General features: G+C 38.8%; 1 protein-coding gene across 2 annotated transcripts in view; it reads left to right on the top strand.

The window, feature by feature from the left end:
- The first annotated feature begins 386 nt into the window (after window positions 1–386).
- Window positions 387–18,400, top strand: part of Papss2 (3'-phosphoadenosine 5'-phosphosulfate synthase 2) — a 78,232-nt gene continuing 60,218 nt past the window's right edge. For both annotated transcript variants that reach the window (XM_047552222.1, XM_047552221.1), the window contains exon 1: window positions 387–534. In XM_047552222.1, the coding sequence (XP_047408178.1) occupies window positions 508–534 (27 nt within the window). In that variant the 5' untranslated portion in view covers window positions 387–507. The remainder of the gene's footprint in view (window positions 535–18,400) is intronic.

Below are 18,400 nucleotides of genomic sequence, written 5' to 3'. Positions count from 1 at the left end.
CCCTTTGAGGACCGTGCCGACAGGTCTCCCTGAGACTTCAAGCATCCCTGCCCTTACCCGAGTAAGTTCTTGGGTCCAGAAGGCCTGGATGGAGCAGGAGGTTAAGGAGGCCCCGGGACCCTCTAGGTGTGCTAGGGGCGAGAACGAACTTGATCCGAGGTTGCGCGCGGGGCGTGCCTGTCTGCTGCCGGGATTGCAACAGCTCGCCTCCGACCTGGGCTGGCAGAGCGCGCGCCCGAGAGTAGGGGGCCGGGCCCGGGACCCCGCCCAAGCGGCTAGCCGGGTCCCCGGGGCTGGGCGCTGCTGGCGGAGCCGACGGGGCGGAGAGGAGCGCGGCGGGAGGAGGAGTAGGAGAAGGGGGCTGGTCAAGGGAAGTGCGACGTGTCTGCCGAGCCTTTTTATACCTCCTTCCCGGGAGTTGGGCAGCAGCCGCCGCCACCACCGCCGCCATCCGCGCAACCTTCGGTCTCTGGTCCCAGAACCCGGGCTCCGCCACAGCCAACCAGAATGTCAGGGGTCAAGAAACAGAAGACGGTAGGCTTCAAGTCTCCTGCCTCCCCGCCCCCTCCTACCGTGCTGCGCACACCCTCCCGGGGCACTGGAGTCCCACCCTCCCCGGGAAGAGGCAGCCGCCACGGCTCGGAGGCTCGGGTGCCGGGAAGAGGAGGAGGAAGAGAAGGGCGCGGAGGAGGAAAAGCAGGAGGGCAAGGCGGGGTCCGGGATTCCCGGGGTAGTCTTCGTCAGGCAGCCCCTTCCTCGCTGCGCCTCTAAGAACTGCGCTCGTTGGAGATTGCGCCCGAGTTTGCAGAGTGGGTCCGGACCTAGACAGGACCAAAGATAGGAAATTCCCTTTCTTTCCTTTACAGCGCTCACAGAACCGCCTTTTCGCCTTTTCTTCGATGGGACCTCTGCGCAAGCAGAGTGGGTGGTGGGCTGAGCTGACTCCGGTTCTGCCAGATCTGATCGCTGAGCACACGTCAGCGACAGTCACTGGGGTTTTAACCATGGAACCTTCTTGGAGTGAACTTTAATGACAGACTTTCATAGAAAAAAACTACAATTATCTAGTCTAACTGGAGGAAATTGCATTTATATACTGGCAGAACTTAACCCTCTAGCATGATTAGGTTCCCTGTTGAGAATGAATGACATATCGAGTTTAGTATTGAGGGGAGGGAGCTCCTCGGTTTGGTGGAGCAAGATGACCGGACCATTTCCAGAGGGTGCAGTTTTCTCCAGAATCAATCAGAGCCATTCCTTTTCATTGCGAAATATGAAGGCTTATTAAAGAGAAAAATTCCCTTCCCATATAGTAACACAGGCTCCTAACAAATTTTGCAGCCTTAAAAATGGCAGTTCTGTCAGTTATACCCCAATAAAGGTGGGGAAAATGGCAGCAGCAATCATAGACTCTAAGAGTTGGAAGAACAGCATTTGGGTCACCCTAGATGTGGTCTACAAGCCTTGATTAAAATCCTGCCCAGCTGTCTGGCTGTGGACATTCATCTTTAACCACAGCACTACAAGCCTCAGATGACTGTGGTGACCACTAAAGAGGTAGTCCTCTCTCAAAGAGTTAGATGTGTGCTTGGCACATCACAGATGCTTAATAAATGTTTATTATTTTTCCTATATAATGCTGAAATATCTTTGAGGTGTACAGTACTTATGGTGGACCAGCTAAGATGTGAAAAAATTGGGGGGGGGGGAATGGAGGGACCATGCAGGCACTAGCAGTGTGACTTGAGCATCAAGGAAAAGGGTGGGGACTCTGTGGCCTCAGGGAACCACATTGACCCAAGAGGAAGGTGGCTTTAGTTTGGGATGGGGCAATAGTTGGGGTTCAGCTGCCTCTTAGAGAAGTGTTTTTCTTTTTTTTCTTTTTTTTTTTTTTTTTTTTTATTTAAAGGGGAGAGACTCTCAGTGTTGTAAGTTGCTTGTAAAATAGTAAGTGATGATCACTTGTATTCCTGTTCCATATGATTAATTTCTGTAAGATCCTAAGTGGCATCATCTAAATGACAAGCTGCTGTAGCAGTCACTTATTATATCATAGGGTTTTATTCTCACCTCCCTGCTTGCATCAAGAATGTCTTCCAATTTTAATGTGGGGCTTCATCAAAAACTACAGAAAGGGATGAGTGTTCTCTTCATGCCTCCAGTTAGCAAGAACTTGTGGAAGTCGACAGTCTAGGACAGGAGTTTTACAGATCCATCCTGGGGACTCTACACAGTCACAAGTGAGGAAATTGAGGCACAGTGTTTGGTTTTTGTATTTACACATTTTGAGCCTTCTATTTTTTGTTGGGTCTGTGTGTGGTCTGTGTACAACTACACCTGATACACCTAACTGAAACAGGACTTCTGAATTTTTATTTAACCTAAAAATAGTTATAATCCAGTTACCAATCCAAGTTCCCAAAAAAAGGGCCAGATGGGTACTATTGGTACTACTTATAGCAAACCCATTGCAAATACGTATGAAATCTCTCAAACTTTAAATGTTAACTCAGAATGTGTTTTAGCTCCGAGCCACATGTGAGGGCTCTGAACTAATGAATTATTTGAAGTGAGTCTTGTTTAGCTCAGAAGCCAACCTAGGAGTGAGGCTGGACTGGTCTTTCAGTGATTTGCAGTCACTCTTACATTGTTTTCTACATTTTCAGTAGAGGAGAGTCAATTCACACAGGAGCCACTGTAGTAACTTCCAATGTTTGGAGACCCTCCTGTGTGCCACATAATGACTGAATATCCTTATTGTGAAAACCGAGGTGTAAGACTTATGTTGATAATTAGTATACATGCACCAGAGTAACCCAAAACTGTATTAGCAAATTTTTTGTCAAAACAAAACATCTTTCCTATATTTTTCTTTTTTGTCTACTCTCTGAATGACTATAGCCTTTCAGTTCAGAGCACTGCAGGAAGAGTAAATAGTTTCAGATTAAATGAAAGAGTGGGGAGGATGATTTCCTCATAAGCTTAAAAAAAAGAAAAAGTTTTCTTTTTATAAAGGAAGGTAATACATTCCTTCTGTGCTAGCTATCTTACCATGGAAACCAAAGAAACAGTGGCCAATCACATCCCTCCTTTCTAACCTTGACTTCCCTCCAACCCTGGCTAGCCTCCGAACCCATCCCTTTGCACACACATAGATACCCAGGAGAACTAAAGACAGACTGCCTCCAGAGGCCTGGAAAGAATGGAAGGCAAAGATCTGGGCCTTTCTTCTCTTCCGCCTTCTCTTTTCATTTGAAAAAGGGAATACTTTTTATTGTGACAAAATGTACTCAGTGTAAAAATTACCACTTTAACCATTTTAAAATGTATAAATTGGGCATCATTTCCTGAATAAGCATTTTTTTAAAGCCCACAGATAGTATAATGATGTCCTAGAAAAACCCAATCAAAAAACATCAATTGAAATATTATGTTATTTTCAAAAGGATCAAACAAGTCAGTTTTAGGAATGAATGAACAGTATTAAAAACCGTAGGGCTGCCAGATTTAGTAGTGCATCCCTGTAATTCCAGCTGCTCAGGAGGCTGAAACAGGAGGATCACAAGTTTGAGGCCAGCCTGGACAACATAGTAATACCCTGTCTCAAGATTATATATATAAAATCTTAATATTATATAATATATATTATGTTATACTTGTATATATGTAAAATATATACACACATGCATATATATTTTTAAAGTATAGTGGTAGAGAACCCCTGGGTTCAATCCCTACTATTGAAAACATAATAATAATAAGGCTCTTTGTAAAGGATTATCTGCATTTTCATTACTTTTAAAATTCTGTATAATGCTGCATTATTTTCCCCCAAATAACTACTTTTAAAATCATTTGAAGACACTACCTAGAGCAAGACATGAGTTCTAAATGAGAAACCGAGACTTCCTAGAGCCGTGTACCCATGCACACTGAAGTTTATCCCATAAAACTGAGTTTTGTCTCCAGGGAAGGAGCAACACCAGCAACAAGGCACAATTTAAATTCAGGCCTGTCCAACCCTGAAACTCCTGTTCCTTCTCCTTCTATACCTCTGTTTCAGGATGTAACCTCTCTGGCCTATTGTTTCCTCATCTATAAAGTGGGACAACAATGACTTTGATCATGATTATTGCACTATACTGTTGTGGCATACTAGGAAGAAAGCACACATTATAAAAGAGAGAGAGAGAGAGAGAGAGAACGAGGGAAAGAGCATAGGTCATACTGTTCTGAAGGCTCAGTAAATGACAGCCATCAGAATATTTAATAAGGGAAGACAAATGCAGAAATATAGATGTAACAATTTAAATCCTTGTTGTGAAAGCTTGAATAGAAGACACAGGTTGATAATTAGTATAGGCACACCTAAGTAGCCCAAATACTGTATTAGCACATTTTTGCCAACAACTTTGGTCAAGAAAGGCAGTCTACGTATAAGTAAATGTTTATCTAACTGGTCTCCGCCCTTCCTGTCCCTTCAGTTGTTTTCACATCTACGTCAAAATCAATGTTATCCAATTCATGCTATTATTCCCAATAATAGACCATCTGTTTGGACTTTAGTATACTTAAAGATAAGTGTAATTGACATTATGCTTTATGTCTCTTTGAGATAGTTTTGTCTTTGTCACCTTTCTGTTAATATATGTGGCTCTGTGGTTTGCTTAGGGTATAATTAGGCTTAACTCCTTTAGGGAATGAGAATCTGAGAAAGGAGTCAATGATGTCAATCTCGGTAATTTCAAGAGATTACTGTTTATTTCATTAGTGTTTGTGTTGGACAACTCAGAAAGTAAAGATAAATAAACATCAATGTAATGGTAGCTTAATTGACCTTTTAGCCCCTGGAATATCTGTTCATATGACTGCCAGCACAGCATATATGACCAGCATCTGCCAAAGAGTCTGGCATAAAGTAGCTGCTCAATAAATACTTGTTGAATAAATGGCTACAGAATTCTTAGAGTAAGAATTTGTTCTCAGGATCTATGTTTTTATTACACTTCTCACTCTCCCCTTTATTGGTCTGTTCTTCTGTGCTTGGTTATTTTTTAATGTTTTTCATTACTGATGAAAAATTACTTGCAGGTATTCTTTGAGATTTAGGAAGAATGGCCTTTTTTCCAGGGAAGATGAGTTACTTTTGTAGTTCTGCCCCGTGCCTGGCACCACTCCTACTCTGGGACCACTTAAATTTAACACTTTTACCACCCAGTTGATGTGAATCTGGGTTACAATTTTGCACATAGGACTAAGTTTGTGGATACAACTCCTCAGGGAGCCCCTTCCCACACCCTCACAGATGATTTATATGCCAAAGTAGCTATCCTTGGGGAGAGGGGTTTCAGAGTGGTAGGAGGTTTTGTTCTGGTCCACCTCAGTTTCAGGTTTTGACTTTTAGAAGCCCAGAATAATGTGAGGATCTTTTTATTCTCCCCACTTGTAAGGATCCTGGGCTTTCATTTCTGTTCCAACTTTACCAGTGAAGCTGTTGACATCAATTTTAATTGACTCCTATCAACAAATATGCCCTGATAAGGATGAAAGTCTCTCCCTGCTCTCTTTAAGTTCCTGCTTTCCTCAGATTCCAACCTGGCAGTTCCTATTCATCAACAGTTTGCTGTCTTTAATTCGATTATTTTACATTATAACCAGCATTTTTAGTCCCCCCCCCCCCCCAGTGGAAGGAGTAGTCTGAATGATCTAAACCGTCACTGCTGGAAACATAAACCTCTTCCTCTTTTGAATTCCTATGAATTCATTAACGTTTCATATCTTACCTGTACTTTACCATATCTGTGTCATTCTTATAAAGGAAGTGCTTTAATGAACAAATGAACTTGAGTCAGCTAATCAGAAATGTGTAGTTCAATCCCTTTTCCCTTACAAAGTGCTACAGAGGGGTGGGGGTGGGGGCTCCCTGAGAAGTGTGCCCCCTTATCTTGGTGGCCTCTGCCTGTTCCACATCCTTAGAGATGATCCACATCCTACACCTTATTTGACTCTCAGTGTTGGTCTTGCTCAGGTGCTTTCCTATCTGAAAGTCCCCTTCTGTTTCAGTCACTCTTCCTTTCATGCTCTCCTGGGTACCCTGAGGACATCGTGTTGTTCCAACAAACTTCTGAGGCTCTGGGAGAAACTTGATGGGTCTGGTTAAGGGCCTTGATATTTCCTCACTACGCTCAGCAGTGTGGGAACTGGTTTCTGCTTTGAAGTAACCATACTGGGACATTGAGAAGCCCTGGGGTCTGCCGAAGTCCACCTAGGCCTCATCTCTGAGACTGGAAACACACCCAATGCCCTCAGCTTTCAGAGACCCCAAAGTTATTTGGCCTCCACTTGCACCAAGTCCAGCACTCACTATTTCAGATTCACCCTGGCCTCTAAACTCCCTTTGTTTCTCTTCTAACAAGATTAAATAAAACTTTCTTGGAAGATTAATTGGTTTATTGCAAGCCTTGGATTTGTTATAAATTTGGTCTTCTTTCTTTTTCCTGCTTTTTGGTACTCAAATATTGTTTTCAGAATATAATAAATTGGTGCACAAGATTCAAAAATATTTTAAATCTCTGCAAAAGTACAACTGAATTAGAGTTTAAAATATAACTTGTCTCTGATGGCATGTGGTGTACAAAATGGCTTCCATCAGTTGGCTGGTGTGACTTTCATTAAAATCTTATCAGCAAATGTTTCTGCATTTCAAATGTACTCCTGAAGTTGATTTTGCTGTAATTGGTAGTGCAGAAGCATGGCTACAATATAAGCACTGCAAACAATCTTAACACCAAATATAAGTTATGGCAATAAAACTAAATATCCTGTGATCTTTTCTAAGACATTTACACAAATATATCAAATGCTGCATCATTAATAATGCTCAGTTCTATGCTAGATTAATATTTGCTTTAAACATCTAATTAACATCCGCTTTACATATTCTTTATAAAAAAATCATTATTTTGTGCACCAAAATCTATATCCAGTGTAATGATATACAGTTATTATTTTTTCTTTAACTTATACTTACTGAGTACTTTGAAAATCATTTGGAGACTTTCTTTATCGATTTAAATGACCTCCAATAAAACCTCAGATTTTATTCTTACACACCTCGTTCATCTTCATCCTTCCCCAATTATTAGTTTGTGGACGATTCACACTTTCCCAATTTCCAACAAAATTGGCAATATAAGGCATTAATTATAATTTTTATCCAATGTTAAAAAATAGAATTAACTTTTCAATCCCCTGAAAGTCTTGAAAATCTTTTCCCTTTTAAATTTCTGTCAAAATCCTCACTTATATATTTGTTTATTCACTAAGTAAATATTTATTGAATGATCAAACCAGGAACTCTGAACTCTGCTTGTTACATGGGCTATAGCTACTGAAGCCTTACATTCTTTACCTAAAGATTTCAGTTCATTCAAACTAACTATTCAAAACACAGCATTTACTTTTTCTAAGTGAAGCACCCCACCCACAACTTTTATATTCTATAAACCTTCTGCCCAGTAAGTCTTACAGTGGACTTGAGCCAAAAGCAACAACTCCAACTGACTTTTCTTACATATTTATATCCTTTTTCTACTAAGTTAGCTGTTTAAAATTATTTACTTTTTATTCAGGCTGTCCCTGCTCAAAAATATGTGTGTGTTTTTAAAGAATCATATTACTTCTGGAAGGAAAATTAAAAGCCCACTTCTTTACACCCTTTACATTTTAGCTGATACATGTTCAAGAGCTTCTTCAGGGGCTGGGGGTGTAGGTCAGTGGTAGAGCACCTGCCTAACATACATGAGGCCTGGATTTGAACCTCAGCACCATGTTGGGGGAGGTCTGCGGCCATCTTATCTACTGATTGATTGGTGATGTGTACCTGAACTAGAACTCTTTATCATCAAATTATACATCCAGCACTTCTCTATCACATGCCCTTTGAAAATGGCTCTACCATTTCCTACAGCTTTGTTTCTTACTTACCAAGAAATATTTTCTATATAAATATTAAAGACAAACACTCCCTCTCAGGTGGTGTATCAGTGAGTGAGTCACATTACACCCTGACTCAGACTTTGTTCTGACATTCTGGAGATAGAATTACAGACCAAAGAGCAGCATTTGAAAGATGTAAGTTTACAACTTTAAAATATTTTGCATTGGCTGGCCTTTTTCTCTTTAGACAGTTCAACCCACTTTCCCCTCATGCGCTCCACTTAAGCCTTCTCAAACTATTGAATCATCTTAGTAGAAAAAGAGATGCCAATGATTATATAATGGGCAATGCAGATAAAACCATTTTAGGCCAACGCTGGACCAAGTTCAAGTACACACTAAAACCTCAATTCAGTTTTATCTTAAATTCATCCATTTTCATTGTTTCCTGTTCATGAAGAACCAAGAATCCATTACAGTAATCATGTGGTCCTGCCAGGTAAATCTCTGTAACTTGCTAACTCTCAGTAGAGGATCTTTTCCTCAATTATATGAATATATGAATAATATGAGTCACTGTTATAACAAGGTTTCGAGTAGTTGCTATTTTTTAGAAAAAATTTGCATGGTCCCTCGGGTTTTTGTTTGTTTTTTGGTGATTGCCAGATTGATCCCAGAGGCACTTTACCATGGAGTTACATCCCCAGTCCTTTTTTATTTTTTATTTTGAGACAAGTCTAAGTTGCTGATGGTCTTGTTAAATTGCTGAGGTTGCCTCCGACTTGTAATTCCCCTGCCCCAGCTTCCCAAGTCACTGGGATTACGAATCATCCCTGGGGTTTAAATTAATCATACAGATAAGTAAAGGTTAAATAAAACCTCAATTTTAAAATTCCAACTGAGGAATTTGCATTTTTACCTATAGTTTCAATGCTTTTTTTTTCTTTTTTTGCGGTGCTGGAGTTTAAACCCTGGGCCTTGTGCTTAACAGGCAAGTACTCTGTGAACTGAGCTATATCCTCAACCCTAGAGTTTCAGTTCTTAGAGCATGTTTTGTTAGAAAAATCCCACTCTGTTGTGATCTGTCTATTGCCTGCATTTATTGAGCACCTATGCATCTAGCACCAGGTAAGGGTCATCCTGTGCATAACTCATTTGGTTTTCAATCTCATGAAGCAAGTCTGTGAACAAATAGTCGAAAGGGAGCTCATTTATGAGATGGCCCTTTTGAGAGTTACCCAAAGGAGAAGCTAAAATCTTCCTAGCTTCTCTGTGGTTAAGCAGTTGTTTATTTCATACAGGGAATGAAACATCATGCCAAGTAGCAAATACAGCTGGATTAAGTAACTCATAACGTAGTGCTGCTTCATTTGTATAATATTTTAGCAGCTATCTACTGCTAATTTCTCAAGATAATAATAATTTAATTTAGAGACATTCCTTCGTACAGTTTAAAAAAGAGTAAAATGGCATAAATTAGCAAATACACACACCCCCACTATCATCGTTTTTTTCTTTATGATGACATGAGGTAGAAAATAAATTTTATTTGTCCTCAGACTCAGCAAGTATGGGTAATGATTTTATTGCTTAGCCTTACTGCTATGTCAGTGTTCAATAAAAGTGAACAGATTTGTTTCCAAGGCTGCTAATATTTGAGGCAAGTTGTAACTATGATTTGTAAATGATAAAGGAAACTAGGCCACCAATGAATTTTTCACAGAATAAAAATTTGACTGACCTATGTAGTTCAAGACTAAGGATGTTGGCAACCAGATACTGCCTCCATTTCATTGGAAATCAATGAGGAATGCCTAGAAATTGTGAGATCATAAAAGAGATAAAAGAGATCTTTCACGATGTTTTGGAGAGACATGGGGGGAGTTGTTTTATTCTCTCAAAAGTCAAGGAAGTTCAAGTTTCTCAGCAATCCTGGCTCAGTATCTTAGTGATAGGTACTAGAAAGGTCTGGATTCCCATACCCAGGAGACTATTGTCCATGTTGAAGAAGGCCTCATTGGCTGGGTGTATTATTATTTATTTGAATGAAAACAGTCGTAGTTATTGCACAGAAAGCAAATCACACAATCTGTGTCTTCACAGTGGGACACAGAGTGCTGTCAAGAGTGCATCGTCTCATTATAGCCATATTCTGTGGATGGCAAAACATGGAAACACCTGGTTTCTCTCATTTTCTTCTCAGTGTTGAGATTTTGATTGAAAACATCCATCACATCATTAATTCTATTTTTTTTTTTTTTTTTTTTTTTTTTTTGGTACTGGGGATTGAACTCAGGGGCACTTCAACAACATTTCAGTCAATGGCAGACTGGTCTCATAAGATGGTCATGGTCTCATAAGATTATAAAGGAGCTGAACATTTTTTTTAACATCATTAATTCTTAGCAATGTAGGAAACTCCCTTGTGATTCAGGAAGGCACCTGTGTATCTTACTGGGTCTTCCAATAGGGCAAGGGAATGAGCTTTTACCCAGGGACTTTCCATGCAGTATCCCATCTCATTCATCTGATAACCTGTGGAGTAGTTAGTGTACATGCCCCTGTTTATCTTAGTTAGGATGCACAATGAGTCCCCCACCCAGTTTATGGAACAGATGTAATGGATACTGTGACCTTGAGAATAAAGGATATTTTGGTTATGTAAACATACATTTTAATTTTGTCTTTGCTGATGCAGATTCATGCAGTGAAGAAATTAAAAAGATGCTGTGATTGCTTTGAAAGTGATTTTCCTTGAGGCTTCTTTGAAATGTTGTATAACTTTTTAGAAGATGTGGATTTTAGCAAATGCTGCTAAAAGGCAATAAATGTTAGTTTGGATGAGGCTCTGTGGCCAGTTTTAGGAATAGGAGTCCCTTGGAATCAAACCCAGTGTTTCACCTTAGTAATACAAGGCTTCAGTGTTCTAGTGGCTGAGCGCATGTACTCAAGAATAAGTGTCCTTAGAAATAATTGCAGAGACTTACACGTAACTCTAGACCTTGCCTTGTTCATTATGTGAGCGCTGCACAGTCAGGCATTCATGAGTTACAAGTTCCCAAAACCCCACACGCAATGGGCTTGTTCTCTGGACCTAGTAGAGGTTTCACTGGCATTTCCACAGCTAAGCACAGTATTTCACTCTTTCATGGCTCAAGAAGACTGTGTCATATATACAACCTTGTTGCCAGTATTAAGAAAATACACAGAGTTGACAAAGAACAGCCCTCAGTGGAACTCCAGCAAGGAGAGTGTGAGAGGGGCCTCTGTGACCTGTGTTGAACACTGTAATTGTGTGGTTTTGAGCATCTTCTGAATATAGTCACACATTTCAGGAGATCTGTTTCGATGTGGGTTATAGTGCCATGAGGGTAATTGCTACCTCCCTGTATTATACCTCTGGTTGTGCATAATCCTTTATTTCATTATACCCATCTAGGCTTATCCATGCAATTTATTCATTACCATAGCACCTCTCTATAATGAGTAATTATAAGTATTACAAAATCCTAGATGGGAACACTAAAATAAAGAGATGAAATAAATTCCCAGCAGTCTTCTTGTGAGTCAATATAATAGTAGAGACAACCCAAGTTTGCCAAGTTCAGTGGCCTAGTCCAGCGTTTTGTCTCAAAATAGAAAGAAACTCAGAGATCGCAAAGCATGGGAATGAAGGGTTTCTTATCATGATTGCACCAAGTTAATTGTGTGCTGTGAAATATGCTAAGGCATCGTTTTCATGGAGAGACCTAGTGCTATAAATGCTACAATGTATGAATTAAATGATTCAGCTAATTATACATATTTTATATGTTTCTAACAAACTAATGAATGATCCTTGAAATAGAGAAAGTTGTATGTTCAGGTTTTTCTACCCTTTTATGTGTGTATGTTTATTTTCACTAGGACACTAGGAACTCAACCATTTCTTTGCTGCTAATTCATTCTGGTTCACATCCTTATTTCCCTGAAATAGAAAAATTCTAAAGCCATGTCATGCTTGTCTTTGTGGGTAGTTGTGAATAAATCTGAAGACACGGATATAGTCAGAGGCTTGAGGGAAGGAAAGAATGCCAGAGTTAAGGAAATGTCTGGGGGGAACTTGATCCCATAGATCAGGAGCTAGCAAATTAAGTCCTGTGGGTCAGATTCAGTTCCCTGCTTGTTTTGATAAGCCTGTAAGCTAAGAATGGTTTTTACCTTTTTAGATGGGATTGTGGGGTTCAAAGAAAGAATTATCTTCACGACTTGTTAAAAGTATAAGAAATTCAAATTTCATTGTCTGTAAATAAAGCTTATTGGAACACACGATGTTCATTTTATACAATGTTTATTGGGTGCTCTCACAACAAGGATATGTATTTGTGACAGAGACTATGAGGCCTGTCCAGTTAAAAATATATTGTCTGACCCTTTAAGAATAGTTTGTCACCTCCTGCTATAGATAATGTCAGTTCTGATGCTGAGGCTTATGTCCTGTCAGTAAGTCACTGGATGTGCCTGAATTCAGAAACCTACGTACCTGACTGTATCTCACAAGCCCTGTTGAATTGTTTGCTGCATTGCTGCTGTTTTGTTTAACACACACATGCACACACACACAAACACACACACATTATTTTAAAAATATTCTTATGGAATTCATTATGTGTCTACTATAATGATATTATTGAGGTTATGAGGATGCTGTTCCTTAATTACAATACTTTCTTATATAAAGATCCTGGGATTCTCTTCATGAAGTATTCTCTATAAAGATCCATGGGAGATACTTCTCTAGTCTCAGTACCAGAAGGTTTGTTTGGTTTTGTTTTCTTATCTTTTTTTAGCTTTTTCCCCCTCATAGAATCCTTTGGAAACTGCGAATTCAGTGATTGTCCAGGTTTTGCCTTTGAAAATGCCTGTCAGACTGCTCAGAAGTGAATTTGTGACCTACTTTCATTTTTTTTTTTTTTGTATCATCTATATTCTTAGTACCATTTCATTTTATGCCCCTAGGCTGATTTTTCTTTTTCTCACCAGCTTCTGATTCCTGAGTGTTTACTATGAAATATGTATCTTGTAAGTCACTCTACATTTTTAAGGAACCATGAAAAACATTAAAAATATGTAAAATTAATAAAAAGGACATTTGAATGTTCTAGAACTTCAGAGAGCTCTCCATCACTATAATACCTCAAAAAGTACCTTGCCTTCTCTTTCTTGCTTTGGGACTGTCCAGGGCTTCATGACTGCAGGGTCCAGCACCAGTCCATGAAGTAAGTAATGAGAGCTTTTTAGCCTAATGTTCTACCTTCCTGGAGGCCTATAAGTAAACCCTTTTAAGATGGATAAAGACATAGATCAGATGTTCTTTATCAAAGGTACACAGAATTCAGGAGGGTGGTAAACTTGGATGGGAATATTTTTTACACCTATAACAGAAATCTAACTCTTCCTTCAATTATGATCACTGGCAACAACTCATAGTAATATTAACAGTACTTACAACTAAGCCAACAATAGAAACCACAGAAATTTCCATTTCACTTTACTTTAAAATATACACTGCAAGTATTGCAACATATCTGTGTTCTTTATTACTATAGAGTTAAGATAGTCCTAAAGTAGGAGCAGTGGCACACTCTTGTAATCTCAGTCACCCAGGAAACTGAAGCAGGAGATTTATAAGTTCAAGGCCAGCTATGGCAACTTAGCTAGACCTGTCTTGAAATAAAAAATAAAAAGGGCTAGGGACATAACTCAGTGGTAGAGTGCCGCTGGGTTCCATCCCTAATACTGAAAATCATCATCATCATCATCATCATCATCATCATTGCTGTCTCTCTAGATAGCTAGATCTTATTTGGTATTGATAAAGGAGCATATATTTTGATAACTGCAATTGTTTTGCAATGTTTTGTGTCTTAAGCCTTTAAAAACATTTTTCTGAGGAGGGATCCATAGGCTACCAAAGGGGTTCTTGACTCAAAAAAGTATAAGAAAACCCCTGCAAGATATACCCACACATGAACAAACACACACACTCTTTGTTCATAGGTTTCAGGGGGTTTGTAGACTCCCCCTTACAAGGCCCATGTCTAGCTGTATTGCTAAAATTGAAGACAGCAAGCTATATGGAAGAGAGTTTTTATTTTGTTTTGATTTCCTTAAGGCCCCATTCAGATGAATCACTTATAGGAATCGATTGCACTTATCCTCTTCGTCACAGCATTGCCCTGGTCTGTTATCATTTATCATTATCTTTCTTCCGTAAGAAGAGGACTGTATGTGTCCCCAAAAAACAATTCTCTTGGTTTGTACCATGTTATGCTCTTGACATTTTTCAGTGAAAAATGAAAAGCCTACCACTTCACATTCTGATTTGTAGTTTATATAGTCTATATTGAAAAGAATTTAGTTTTGAATTTTTACAACATATGTATCGATTTCATAAGTTTATTGGATCAAAAGTACAAATGCTACCATACGTTAATGCTGTAGTGCCTCTCCTAGTATTCTGTGCCCTGAGTAGTTATGTCATTGTTTTTACAACACAGTTATTATTCATAGTTATTTTTTATATATAGTGAAGCCACAATTCAACTGAGAACATAATTTCTGCTAATATGTATATGTTGTGAGACTCATAGGTTAGGATTTGCTTATACCTATAGTGGCTTTATGCTGTCCTGTGGTCTGTTCATTACACTGGTATCTGAATGTTTCCCTTAATTTTCTTAGATCTGGGTGGGACCTTGGAAATTTTATAGTGTCGTGTTTCTCAATCCTTCTAAACTTCACAAAATATTGATACCTGGACTTCACTCCCAGAGCATCTGATTGAATCCGTGTGTTTGAGGCATTATAATGTTAAAAACATTATAATTATTAATGTTTTTTAAAAAGACTTTTAAAAACAGAAGGGGGAGCTTCCTCAGTTCAGCCAGGTGTGAGAATCATGACCCAGCATAATTCTTTATACAAATAAGAAGCACTGGTCCATGCCTGAGGGCTGCTGGGTAGTTAGTAACAGGTGGATTTTCTCTATTTCAGAATGCTATTTGTCCTTTTCAGATTTTTTTTCCCCAAAAAAGTTAAGTCATTTACCAGCTAATGTATACTTGTGTTCACCATACTCCTCAAGGAATCTTTAAAATTAAATATCCCAACTGAAACACTAAAAGCTTGTTTTTCTTGTCCTGTTTTACCATCACCTGATAAGCAAATAACTTTCTGGAAAAATGTGGAGACTGTTTTTTCTTAACTGTTCTTTCCCATTTATCTCTGTAAATTTGCCCCCATTCTCATCACGATTAAGAGAGTAGTGTAGGTAAGTAGCTTGTAATTCTTGATATTGTAAATCTCCAGACCTTATTGCCAATTTTTGTTATGATAGGAATAGATCTGAAAGAATTCCCTCATTACATTTGATAGACTTGAGTATTTAAGACCACATTGGAAAGTGGGCCTGTCTTAAAGCCTTTGTGAGTTAGTATGAATCTAGCACTTCTGGGGAAAATTTGTAAGTACTTCATGGGAAAAAATGCTGCCCATTTAGGTTTCATACCCATCACCTAAAATTACTTAGGGGGCATCAAATTAATTTATAATCTTGCACCCTTTCCATTCAAGATTTTTTTGCTTTGGTTTATCTGATCTTGGGTTTGTGATCAACTTTGTCTACTAGGTTTAGAAATTAATAAAATGTTGCTCTATATAGCACTTATCTTTATAGAGGTATTCATTCTTAGTATAGTAAATAAGTCGAAAGACAGATATTTAATGCAGCTATTTAGGCTTATACAGATTAGATTATTCTAGCTTATGGCAATTCTTAAATTGATGACAGGTTTTCTGATGTATAGGACTTTTTTTAAATAACAGCTTTCTTTTTTCTTCTGTTATTTTGAAGTGAACTTAATTACAACTATTTTGAAAAAATCATATATGACATTGAAATTTTTCTTTATTTCTCATATTAAAATAAATAATAGAAAATATATTTCAGGATCTTTTGAGATCAAAAATGAGAGACCAAATGGGGTAGATATGAAGGAAAAGAGAATTCTATGCTAAGTCCTCTCACCAGCCCTGAACAGAACCAGCATGGAGAACTAAGTGGAATATCTCCTTGTGGAAGCTCTGGTTGCCTCTCTGGATCATCTTGTTTTTCTTAGGCAATACAGTTTCAAAACTTGTACAGCAAAATTCTTCCATTGAGTTACTACTGGAGAACTCGGCACTATTTCATTACATTTGATAGACTTGAGTATTTAAGGTCACATTGGAAAGTGGGCTTGCCTTTCCTTTGTGAGTTAGTGTGAATCTAGCACTTCTGGGGAAAATTTGTAAGTACTTCATGGGAAAAAATGCTGCCCATTTAGGTTTCATAACCATCATCTAAAATTACTCTGCACTATTTCTTTGTAGGGTAACAACATTCACTATATAAGATTAATATTGTATGTGTCCAAATGGATTGTACTTTGAACCACAATGTATCTAAGGCCATAAGTCAGTAACGCCAAAGGATGGGGATTGAAAAAAAAATGTGATCATGGAGTTGAAAAAATAATTGTTTTAAAGATATGCTTAACCTTGTGAATAAAAATAAAGTGAGCAGGTTTGATGGAGCAAAGATTTAAGCACTTAAAAAAAAAAAAAAAAAAAAAAAACGGCGAGTGCCACAGGACTATAATCCCAGCAACTCAGCAGGTCTCAGCCTTAGGAGAATTGCAAGTTTGAGGCCAGCCTCAGCAATTTATTGAGGCCCTAAGCAACTTAGTGAGACCCTGTCTCAAAATAAAAAAGAAAAAAGGCTGGGGATGTGACTCAGGGGTTGAGTACCCCTGGGTTCAATCTGTGGTACAAAAAAAAAAAAGTAAAAATAAAGAAGAGTGAGGTAGGAAAATATACCAATGTGTTAGGATGACCAAACATTTTGTTAATTGAAAAAGGCAGAGTGCAAAACAATATCTATAGTCAGGTAACATTGTGGAGGAAAAGAAAATGATACGTATATTTATAAATGCATATAATATATCTGGAAGAATACATAATAAACCAATAGTATTATTGCCTCTGGCAAAGAGAACTGAGCAAAAGGAGACTTGCTTTTCTTTTTTTGGTACTAAGGATTGAACCCAGGGGTGCTCAACCACTGAGCCATATCCCCAGCCCTTTTTTATATTTTATTTAGAGACAGGGTCTCACACTGAGTTGCTTAGCACCTCACTTTTGCTGAGGCTGGCTTTGAACTCGCCATCCTCCTGCCTCAGTCTCCTGAGCTGCTGGGATTATAGGTGTGCACCACCATGCCCTGGCTTGCTTTTCTCCCTTCTTTTCTCCTTTCCTTCCTTCCTTCCTTCCTTCCTTCCTTCCTTCCTTCCTTCCTTCCTTCCTCTCCCTTTCTTCTTCTCCCTCCCTTCCCTCCTTCCCCCTTCCTCCTTTTCCTTTCTTTCTTTTTCTTTGCTATTTCTTTTTTAAAGGAGAAAAATTTTATTTTGGCACACAGTTTCAAAGGTTTTAGTCTGTGGTCAGCTTGTTCCACTGCTTTGAGCCTGAGGCAGACAGAACATCATGACCAAAGAGTGTGACAGAGGAAAGCTGCTCTGCTCACTGAAGCAGGGAAGCTGACAGAGAGAGCTCTGAGATTTACTTTTCAAAAACAGAAAAGTAAAAATATATGTACAGATAATATAACCAGACAAGAACTGTGAAGGGTCTGAGATTTTTACCCTACTTGTGATCTACTAAGTTAGTTTGTGGTAGTTTCATGGATACTGACAGAAAACACCAGACTTCTGGGTCAAAGACTTTCTTACTCATGGCATAACAAGCAGAATGAGCACCAGCATGCATGTCAGTTTCCCTTGCCCCCAACTCCCATAGGAGTGACTGATACATCTGGAAAGATGCCTGCATAAATGGCGTGCTGCATTACAGAATAACCTAAGCATAGGGAATAACCTATTTAACCCTAAGCATGGAGATCTGAATCTGAATCTGAAAGGTCACTAAGGCCCTGTGCTCTGGCTTCCATGTTGTTCACGATATGAACATCCTTGAAAAGATAACCTGGAATAAATGGCAGTTACCCCACTCACAAGATGCTCAGAGACACACAGATACTGATGGAGAGACACAGATACTGATGTGTACATATAAAGTTTAAAGGCTAAAACTAACTTCTTGATGCTTTAAGACTTTTAGCAAGGTTGTATGTAGAGTGTATTCATTGGTTATTGGTTAGATTATTAGGCCTTGGTTGGTCTCACCTAACTTAGCACAGATCGAAGGTCACTATGATTACAAACTCCAATCTTGTATCTGGTCCACTATCTGCAAGATCAAGCTATTGGTCAAGAGGTGAGATCTCAACTGAGAAAACAAATGAATCAGCACAACTCACTCTCCCTTACTATTACAAACAACTGTAGTTCTTAGCAATGTCACCTTGGGCACTTTCATTCCTAAACAG

This window comes from Sciurus carolinensis, chromosome 5 (assembly GCF_902686445.1).
Source record: "Sciurus carolinensis chromosome 5, mSciCar1.2, whole genome shotgun sequence".
In the NCBI taxonomy this organism is placed as follows: domain Eukaryota; kingdom Metazoa; phylum Chordata; class Mammalia; order Rodentia; family Sciuridae; genus Sciurus; species Sciurus carolinensis.
Note: the sequence above shows the minus strand (reverse complement) of the source record. Positions and strands in the feature narration are given on the sequence as shown.